At 40.5% G+C, this 9,814-nt stretch overlaps 2 protein-coding genes across 3 annotated transcripts in view; one reads left to right on the top strand and one right to left on the bottom strand.

Moving 5' to 3' along the window:
* The window catches only part of sbf2 (SET binding factor 2), a 126,923-nt gene extending 124,693 nt beyond the window's left edge, over positions 1-2,230 (bottom strand). For both annotated transcript variants that reach the window (XM_036130721.1, XM_036130720.1), the window contains exon 1: positions 2,081-2,230. In XM_036130721.1, coding sequence (XP_035986614.1) covers positions 2,081-2,135 — 55 coding nt within the window. In that variant the 5' untranslated portion in view covers positions 2,136-2,230. The remainder of the gene's footprint in view (positions 1-2,080) is intronic.
* A 3,886-nt stretch (positions 2,231-6,116) lies between these two features.
* On the top strand, positions 6,117-8,384 carry adma (adrenomedullin a). The gene is made up of 4 exons (XM_012873058.3): positions 6,117-6,341; positions 6,951-7,053; positions 7,191-7,316; positions 7,434-8,384. The coding sequence occupies exons 2-4, from the start codon at positions 6,959-6,961 to the stop codon at positions 7,708-7,710; spliced, it is 498 nt and encodes a 165-aa protein (XP_012728512.1). The 5' UTR covers positions 6,117-6,341; positions 6,951-6,958; the 3' UTR covers positions 7,711-8,384.
* The last annotated feature ends 1,430 nt before the right edge of the window (positions 8,385-9,814 follow it).

Here is a 9,814-nt window from a genome sequence, read left to right on the forward strand (position 1 = left end):
TTAGACAAAATTGTCAACTTCATTGTTTTTCAGGCTACATGTGACCAGGATGCTTTCAAGCTTGGGTTAACTAAGTTCAACACCCTCCAACAGATTAATGTACGATTCACAACAGCTACTGATGGTGCGATGTTAGCTACTGAAGTCCCTGTGTTCAAACCAGGCCTCCTTAAATATATCGCCTCCCATCACCAATTACCCCATGGTGGACAACATAATAGACTGGAATCAGTTTTACGAGAAACATGTCACAAATTTGCATCGAAGGCCGAATGTCCGCAGATATCTTTCATTCTGACAGTGCTTATTGCTTCCCTGCATGGAGGGTGGACATGCACTGATCAGGCCTTTTCTGGCCGACAGTGATTTCCCGTTTTCTCTGAGGTCTGACCTGTCGGCTCCAATTTCTGCCGATTCCGATTTTTTTCTTAACACGTAAAAGACAAACGAATTACTCTAGGTTTGAAACAGGGAATGCATTTTATTTCAACAAAGCAGAAATTACAAGTTTAGATCTTATTTGTGCATTAAACCAATGGTTTCTGAACTCAATAAACTACAAGCTGGTTGATGCGTTTAAAGACCAGAGGACAAAACAACTTAAGCATTCTCTTTGGATGCCACAAAACGTGGGTGAAGCAAAAGCCACCAACTAATGTTTTTTTTTTGTATTTTTTTTAGAATCTTACAAATTTAAGACATAACAATAGATATTAAAAATTCAAGGTTGACAATGCAGAATTTTTAAGGTTTTGCAGCAGGTCTTGCTCCAGTCGTTTAATTGGTTCTAGCGCCACTGACTAAGTCATCCCTTTAAAAACAGATGTTTTTATTTAACATTGTGGGTAAGCAGAACCACTATATCACTGGTTGACTTTCTTTTTCTTCCATTACTGTAAACACCATAGGCAGGGCCTATTGCTGAGGCGTAAAGTCAGACAATTTATTTTAACTACAGCACTCCAATTATCTGCAAGCTAATAGTTTTAACCATCTATTTATCAATAAAAAATAACCTATTGATGCACGTGCCTTATTAGCCCTAAAAATGCCCAGATTCCACCAACAACTGGGAACGATTACCATCTTATTTTCAGGATCTAATTATAGGATTGTATTTGGAAAACATAACACAGGCCAAGTGTATTTTTGTATCAAGGCTATATATTCTGTATCGTTTAAGATGAAAATATATTCTACTGTGACAAACATTTCACAACAATATAGAAACTGTGAATGTTTTATTGTGGTTTTAGGATAAAACTTATCACAGGTTTAAACATTAATCGGGTCAGACACAATAAAAAATTTGAACTTTTCCTTAATGCTTCTTCAGGTGCCATCTGCTAAGATGAACAGCTTTTTTTCTTTCTTTTTTTTTTTTTGCCAATATAGCTCGGAGCAGAAACCCAAATTCATAATGAAATCCTATTTTGCGTTTAAGATTGTCTGGCCAGAGGAGGCAGCAAGGTTTTAGGGGTCTGGTCCCCTGTCAGCCCCCCCGCTGGAGGCGCCACTGGAAAATATACACAGAGGGGGAAAAAAAAGTGACAGGGGGCTGCAGCGGGTAAAAATAGACCCAAGGACAGCATGCATAGCGTTACGCAAGAAAACTACAAAAGTGGGTAATCAATGATTGTGGACTCATTGAACAAATAGCCAAAGAGAGAGCCAGATTTGGACTTAAATGGCCGAATCTGACCAGCGTCGGTGGGCTTTCCCGTTAACAGGCGCCGGATCAACAGGGACAGGATGTGACAGATTTCAAACCCACAGAAAGTTTCACTTGATCCATATCAACAAATATATGAAAAAAAAAAAACCACAGCCCTCGCTGACGGAACAACCACCCCCCGGCACTGATTTAACGCGATGCGTGAACCCCACGCCCCTCCGGGTGGCTTCTAACATCTGGCCTGCTGCTCATGGGGAGGAAAGAAAGTGCTTCTTTCCCAGGCTGGGGCTAGCCGTGCGGCTAACGCTACGTAGCATCAACATCTCATCAACACACACAGACACACACACAGCGGGCCGGGACCCACGACGCCCCGCTCGCTCCGCGAACCACGAACCCACTCACCGGCCTTCTCCTGGTCGTATCCGATGACGGTGAAATAGTCAGCCAACCTAGCCATGTCTGCTGCTTTTCCCGAGGAACACCAACACAATTCAGCATTTTTCCCCCTTCCAGAGAACAGCCATGTTTGACAGAAGGAGCGTCACTGCGCTTGCGTGCGCGAGTGGGGGGGATACATCCATGGGCGTGGGCCCTTTCGGTTTACAAACACGGCGCTGTGCCTTAATGCCGGTTCCTAATAAGAAAGAAGCGAAAATAAAAGCAAACCCCTTCAGGAAACGAAATGTTTAACATGCAGTGCGAGAAGCTAATGCGCGGCAGCCACACGGGAATGTTGCTGAATGTTGCTCTAGTCTTGGAGAGCAGTGGGATTTGTGATTTCCTGCATGAAACAATCCCGTATTTGCTGGAGGATCTGCCAGCTATTCAAGAACTGATGGAGGGACCACTTCCAAGATACTGTCTTTGACTAATAAAAGGGGAAGAAAACGGAAATTGACGAGATATATATAAACAAGCTATAAGAAATCCAGTTTTTACATATACTAATTGCATTCAGAGGTGGGTGGTAACTAGTTACATTTATTTGAGTAACCTTTTGAAATGTACTTTCAGGAGTACTTTTACTGCACTGTAATTCTTACTCGTACTTGAGCAATATTATTACTCAAGTATCGCTACTCTACCCACTGTGAGTAACTTCATGAATAAAGAACATAATTGTTTTAACCAAAAATGTACCAGAGAGACAAAAAACCCAGGGTTTATATTAAAGTGAGACTTCTCGTTTATACACAAGCTTTATTTTAATATTATTTTCTATGTGCTGAGCTCATTGAGCCATATGGAGGTAAAATGAACATACAGTGAACAGTATACAGTATATGCACTAACTGCTAAGTATTACTTTCAAGTTTAATGTTGAAACATTTTTTTTTTTTTTAGAAAAGTGTTTCTTTTAACTTTTGTGTATATTTTGTCTTTGACATACTAGAATTTGGACATAACCTTAAATTTTTGTGTCGGATTACATAATTTCTAGATATTAAATCATCAGATGTTATGACTTGAGTAGCCGTCTTACTGAATACTTTTTTTTAACTCTTACTTGAATAGTTTCTTGGCTGACTAATTTTTACTTTTACTTTAGTAATAATATGTTGAAGTAGTGCGAAGTACTGCTACTCTTTAGTAATATTTGGCTACTCTACCCACCTCTGATTGCATTAGGCAGCCACTTTGCAGCATTTCATCCGTTGCCTATGTCTCACATTTTTTTATTAATTCTTTAAAAAAAAAAAAAAAAAGCTTTACACAACAGAGGCTTTTACAGGATGTGTCTTTCTGCATGGAAATCAGCAAATGCTCACATTGCATCCAAGCGCGTTGTTGTAGTCATCAAATTGTGCAAAATCACAGGTTCATCTTTCACAGCCTTTTCTGTTTCGCTTTGCCTTTAGATGAAAGTGACAAGAAACTCAAAAAAAGACACTTCTGATTTCAATCATAGACACCAAAAATACTGCCAGAATAAAAAGGAAAACACCACTGTGTTTTTGCTAAAACAAAGACTGAAGGAAAACTGTTTTTTTTCCCCCACAATATGCAACATGATGATACTTTTCTACCACAAGTAAGTCTTTTATTATTATTATTATTCTTTGATTTGACAATTGGAAAATGACTGAGTGTAATCCGGACGACAGATGACCAGATGGGTGGCTGGATGGGAATAACTTCTATGCAGTTGAGCAGGGAGTAAAATCTGTTTGTCTTTTCCCATACTTATCCAGACCAGGAAGATACCTAAGGCAAATCCTATTCTTTTTCAAACTGTGTACGAACCCTGGGTGTAAAGCCGAGCCTCACTCACTCAAACAAAGCCAACTAGTGATGTCAGGCCTCACCTTTTACAAAGGTAAGCATTAAACGGATACATTTACCCATTCGTTAATGCCTGAAGCAGGGTACCTAATTTGTAAGTTTGACAACTAAACAAAAACGAAGCCATCTTTCAGTATCTGTAAATGTTTTTCTAATTTTAAACAACCGTTCTCCAACAACACCTTTTTCCACCAAACCAAAATATCTTCGATCTATGGCAAGTTCAACATAACAAAATGATCTCTTTGTAGGACAAAAACAAATATGAAGTAGAATGAAAACAGGACAAGCTGTCACAGGGTAGCCTATATACCACGTGGGGATTAGCTCATGTGTTTAAGACAAATAGACAAACCGGCAACAATAGCAGGAACCCAGCAAGCGATTTCCCTCACTCGCCGTCAGTGTTTTCTACCGCTTTCTAGAGTCCCCCACGTTGCTCGTGTTTGCATATAAAACTAAATGGAGGGAGGGAACAGGTTGAATCCACAGGAGCACCTGAAGAAACACAGGAGAAAACTGGGTTTATCTTGTAAAGCGATGGTTGGTGAAAGGTTTACAGTAATTGTGGATGGGCCTCTTTTTGTTGCTGTATCTGCTCGTATGCCAATTAAAAGGAGGTACAAACACTGTCAGTCAAATTCCAACTTCCCCATCACAGAAGGAGGGAAAAATATTGCTATATAAGGAGCTAAGAGGCAACAGAAGAATTTTGTTGTCATGATTGCACCATCTCTTGTCATAAACTCTGGTAAGGGGATTACTGATCCGCTGGAGCCAATTAGCATTACAAAGTGCTTACAAAACATTCTCTTTTTGACATCTCACATGTTTGCAATTTATGTATTTTTCTGGCGTTTAAAAATATGACACCACCGGCGGAATGGGGTCGCATGAGAATATAAATAAACTCAGAAGGATTTCATTATGACAGTAGGATGTGAATAGGGGAGATGTCGATACGCTACAGAGGAATGTCAACTGTTGAGTAAACCTCATTTCACGTTGCTTTTCCTCACAGCAGGAGAAAGCAAAAGCAAAATCAAAACCGAATGATTTACTTACACCCGGGCCTTTGTGGAATTTTCTTTTGCTGGAAATTTCCTCATGTAAAAAACCCGACGCGTGTTTTCTGCTGGTTTTTACAACATTTCCTAAAGTATTTTGTGAGGGCACACACGTGTAGGGCTTTTTTAGACTTTGCACAAGTTGTTTCTGGGTTTTATAGTAACCTTTTCAACCAAAAGCACTCTAATTTGTAGTTTTTGGGAAGGTAAACCAATTAGTTCCCTACATTATGTGTCACGTTCAAACATCTAGCTTTAATGTAAAACACCTGTTTTTAAGCGTGATCATGTAAAGGGAGTTTAAAAAGCCACAAAACAGACCGATGGCTTTTTTAATCATCACCTAGCAGATTTTGTTTGTCCGTTCAGGTAAAAGTCATTCACAAGTATTTTAACATTTGCAAGAAAAAAAAAAAAGAAAAAAAAACTATGACCAATACATCAAGGGCTGTCTTTTAAGGTCCACCAGATTTATAATCGTAAATTTCCATTTCATTTTTCCATCCACCCAAATGGCTCCAAAGTCAATGTTTGCTTTTGTCCAAACAAATATATTGAGTTTATTGTATTTACAGCTGGGCATACTTATGATATTTAATCAGTAACTGAATGCTTGTCTCGGACTCGTTGTCGTCTGGGTTTCAGGGCTCACATGGGACTTCATGCTGTCAGGGAGTGCCCTGTGCCCGGACAGACGAGGATGGGAACATTCCTTAAAAGTTATTTCCTTTGTTGCCAGACAGACTGAAACGGGCATAAACAAAAAGAATGGGCAAATATTACAACATAAAAGCTTAAATATTTTTGTATTTGCATCACAGCAATGCACAGAAACAAGTCAGCTTGGATAAATATTTTGCATTCTCGTTTGAGTGTTGCCTTTGACTCACTGTTTTTCCCCCATTTGTTTATTTTTGCCATTATATAAGCCTGCATAGAAAAGTGGGTTTTGACGGAGTGAAATAATGACAACAGGATACAATGGCATCTTTTTTTCTTTTAAAGTTTCGTTTAACATGTGATTTTGATTGTCATTCCTAAACGTATCCCCCACCCCGTGCTGCTGAACATGAACAACAGCAGGGCAGTGAGGAGGTTTGAATGGGGTGGGGGAAAAGGATGAGACAGCGTGTCGATCACTGAGTCCCTCCCACCCTGTGTGAGCGTATAAAGGCTGCCGGTCCGGTGTGTAGAGGCTAATAGCAGAGTGACACAGCTGCCTTAAGACAAGCAGAATCAACCTGAAGAAAACCTGTGGAGTATTTCTTGTTATTGGAAGAAGAGCTTTCTAACCAATCTGAACCGAACTACAGGTATGTGCACTTTGCTTTAATGGAACACACATTTGCTGTGGTTTGCTGCACTGCCAGCTGATGGCTTTATTCTTCCTCTTTTTTTTTCTTCTTTTTTTTTTTTTTGAGGTCAAGGCACAAGTGTATAGACTAGAACAGGTTATCTGTCTGGTTATATAAGCAGTTCAGCTCTTTATATGTCCGAGGCTGTGAGGGGAATTGCCTAGAGGCTGTGAAAGCATCCAACAGGATTAGGGCATTATTATTTCTATTCTCTCTAAATGCTGTAAGTGAAGCTGTTGTGGTTTTGCTGGACTTCTGCTGAGTCTATTTCAGACCGTGTCCTTCAAATTACTGGCCAGGCGCCCAAAGCATGGTTGCAGATTTACTTGACCGAGCAAATTCTGACCTTAGCTTAACTTTCTAAATAAATGAATGATATGTGCAAATAACTTGGCTTTTGGACTATTGTGTAAGAAAACACAATGGTGGTTCTCAATGGAACACTTTATGCGGTACTTTTCCATGCAGAAAGGGGACAGTGTGGACATTTCTGCAGCTAAATATTAAATTCCACCATGACTGTTTAACTAACCCAACTTTTGCTCTCTCTCCCTCTTCTTGCCACAGGAGCCAAAATGAAAACGATCTTCCACTCCTTCCTCTATTGCTGCCTGCTGGCTTCAGTAGCACACTGTGTGGAACTCGAGGTGAATCCCGAGTTGAAAAAAAGGTGAGTTAAGTTTAAATCCGTTCATGCGGTAATAATCAGGATGTTTCAAGTCCGTTGAGTCCCCGGCAGAAGTTACCTGCCAAGAACCATCACCTCCAAAGACTAATGGAGTTTTCCCCCTTCCTCTCCTCTTGCAGACTAAGCATGTGGCTCGGGAGCAGATTGAGACGGGATCTTGAAAGCGTTGCATTAGTGAAGACAGCCGAGTCTGAAAACTTTGTCAGACCAGAGGACATCAGGGATACCTTGTTGCCACATTCCAGGTAAGAAATGAATCATCTAATCCTCAAGCATAAAAACTATCTCAATTGGTTATGTTGTTCTTTGGATGTTGTGCAGCGATGGCATGAATTAACGTCCCGTCTCCTCTCTGTCTCTAGCACTGACATCAACATCCGAACCAAGAGGTCCAAAGGCTGCGCGCTGGGGACCTGCGCGGTGCACGACTTGGCAGACCGCATCCAACAGCTCAACCGCAACAGGCTGAAGTCCGACGCCCCCATTCACAAGATGAGCCCTCAGGGATACGGCCGGAGGCGCAGATCCGTTCCAGAGAGGCAAGTCTCCCTGAGGCTGGAGAAGGGCAGGTTGAGACCTGTGTGGAGACTGAACAACTCGCAGGTTCACAAGCTTGAAGCGCTACTCAGAAGGACATGAGAGGGATTTGGAAAGAGGAGTTGGGAGCAAAAAAAAAAAAAAAAGAGAGGGAATTGGACTCTCCAGCTTGTGTCCCCTTCTACTTGGCTTTGAAATTCTCCAAATGCCTAAGACTCTTGCCAAGTATACTCCAGCACATTTGTTCCAGGCAGGAGGACTGAGTCAGAGGGAATCTGGCTGCAGCTGTAGCCCTGGGATGCCTGAGCCTTGCAGCTCAGCGGGCTAGGGTTTGCAAACAGCTGGCTTAAAGACACTGGATGGCACAGTGTGGAGCAAACTGCAGGTGCTGCTTCTCTGCTTGGCGGAGGAAAAAGGATGAGTCCAAACGAGTCCGTGGGTACATCCTGAAAGAGGGAACCCTCTACCAACAGTTTAGGACTTCACACACTTATTCCTCAAGGCCTAGACTTTGAAAAGTGCTATCCTCGAAGGACTACACCACCATGTTCCATAAGACTGCCAATAACGGCTTGCACTTTTCCTTTTGAACTTAAGCAGAATGAATCATAAAGAAAGATATCATTATCAATATGCCTAAAGAGCTCTAATGCTCTCCGTTTATATCAAGTTTTGGACACTGTATAAGGGAAAATGCCTTAGATTCTGTGAGCTATGCGCCAATCCATACTGGATTGAACTATACTTGAAAATGTTTATTGTCTGTAAAAAAAAAACCCATGTGCAATCTTATTTTTTTATTGCAGATATTTGTGTATATGTATGAATTCCTTTATTTAAATATTATATAGAGGTTACATTAAAGTACTTATGCAGATAAAGCTATTTTTGTACAGAAAGAGATATATATATGGGCATTGTAGCTATTTGTCATTATTCCTCTGCAAACTGTGCTAAATGGATGTGTTTTAAAGATATGTTATTTTATATTTGTAAATGTCAATTTAATTTTATTCGTGTCATTCAATAAACCTTTTGCATACAAAATCTAAACCTTGCTCTGAAGTCTTTTATTCTTCTGGGACATTCTATTGTCTGGGGAGGAAAAACACAGAACACCTGGTCTCTGTTAAGGTCTCACAGGTTCTCATTAGAGACACTGCCTCCCCCCAAAAAACTATAACCCACAATCCTTCCTCTCAAAAACATTCCCCCATTTCTGACCCCCGGGATCCCCCCAAAATCAAGGGCAGACAGGTTGCCGGGCACACATTCCTGATAGGTTGAACTCATATTTGTTGGCTCGCCCCACACCACAGAGCAGCCCTAAAGCCATCAAGGGGAGGAAGAAGATTTAGCTCCATCTGCATTCAATGGTGCGCGCTTTTGGACACAAGAAAGCTCACATGGGGGGTGGGTTCCGGTCTAACATTCCTGTGAGAGCATCACAGACGGTGAAACTCTCATTTACCACAGATCACCTCGCCCTGTTTTTTTTTCTGAAACAAAACGTCCACATAGGAGCAGCCACATGGTGAACACTTTATCACACGAAAATGCAACCTATGTCGTGTGATGGCTTGAATTTACTAAATGTTTATTGCATGACAAAACCTGCAGCACCACCAGGCTAACAGTTAGTCTTTCTTTTAAAACCAATCCTTAATGACATTTTACAGGGGGAAAAGGATGGCTATGTTGCTGAATAACATCACATATATATTTACAGATCATTAATTTATAGTTAATGTCCTAGTGGGGTGGAGGTTGCAATCACATCCTTCTCTGTGATGTAAATGCAATCTTTGTCGCCCTCTAGAGTTATCTGATGAGTACCACCGCTAGACTTTTTTCAAAAATGGAGGATAAGACAAAGATCAATACAAGAACTTAGCCTTTAACCTTTCCTGAATTATCTTTAAACACCCTCCCCAACGCATCACTGACAATGAGAGTTGATCTTAAATAAAATCTATTTTCTTGGTAAACGTTATGAGTCTATTTTTGCAGTTAGCAAGAGTATGCAGGTTCAATTTGACTGCATGCGTCTTGGATCGATATGCAGATAAATTAGCAACACTTGATGGAAAAAATTAAATATATATATATATATATATATATATATTTTTTTTTTTTCAATTCAAGTTCATCACAACTATCAGTCCCTGAAAAAATAAACAATTTTGCAACAGCAGTATATTTTGAA

The sequence above is a fragment of the Fundulus heteroclitus genome, unplaced genomic scaffold (genome assembly GCF_011125445.2).
Source record: "Fundulus heteroclitus isolate FHET01 unplaced genomic scaffold, MU-UCD_Fhet_4.1 scaffold_38, whole genome shotgun sequence".
Classification (NCBI taxonomy): Eukaryota; Metazoa; Chordata; class Actinopteri; order Cyprinodontiformes; family Fundulidae; genus Fundulus; species Fundulus heteroclitus.

What these genes read in the sequence shown, in the direction of transcription:
- adma (XM_012873058.3), top strand. Translation starts at nt 6,959, where the DNA reads ATGAAAACGATCTTCCACTCCTTCCTCTATTGCTGCCTGCTGGCTTCA. An exon ending in AATCCCGAGTTGAAAAAAAG is followed by an intron (nt 7,054 to 7,190) that starts GTGAGTTAAGTT and finishes CTCCTCTTGCAG; the next exon opens with ACTAAGCATGTGGCTCGGGA. An exon ending in ACCTTGTTGCCACATTCCAG is followed by an intron (nt 7,317 to 7,433) that starts GTAAGAAATGAA and finishes CTCTGTCTCTAG; the next exon opens with CACTGACATCAACATCCGAA.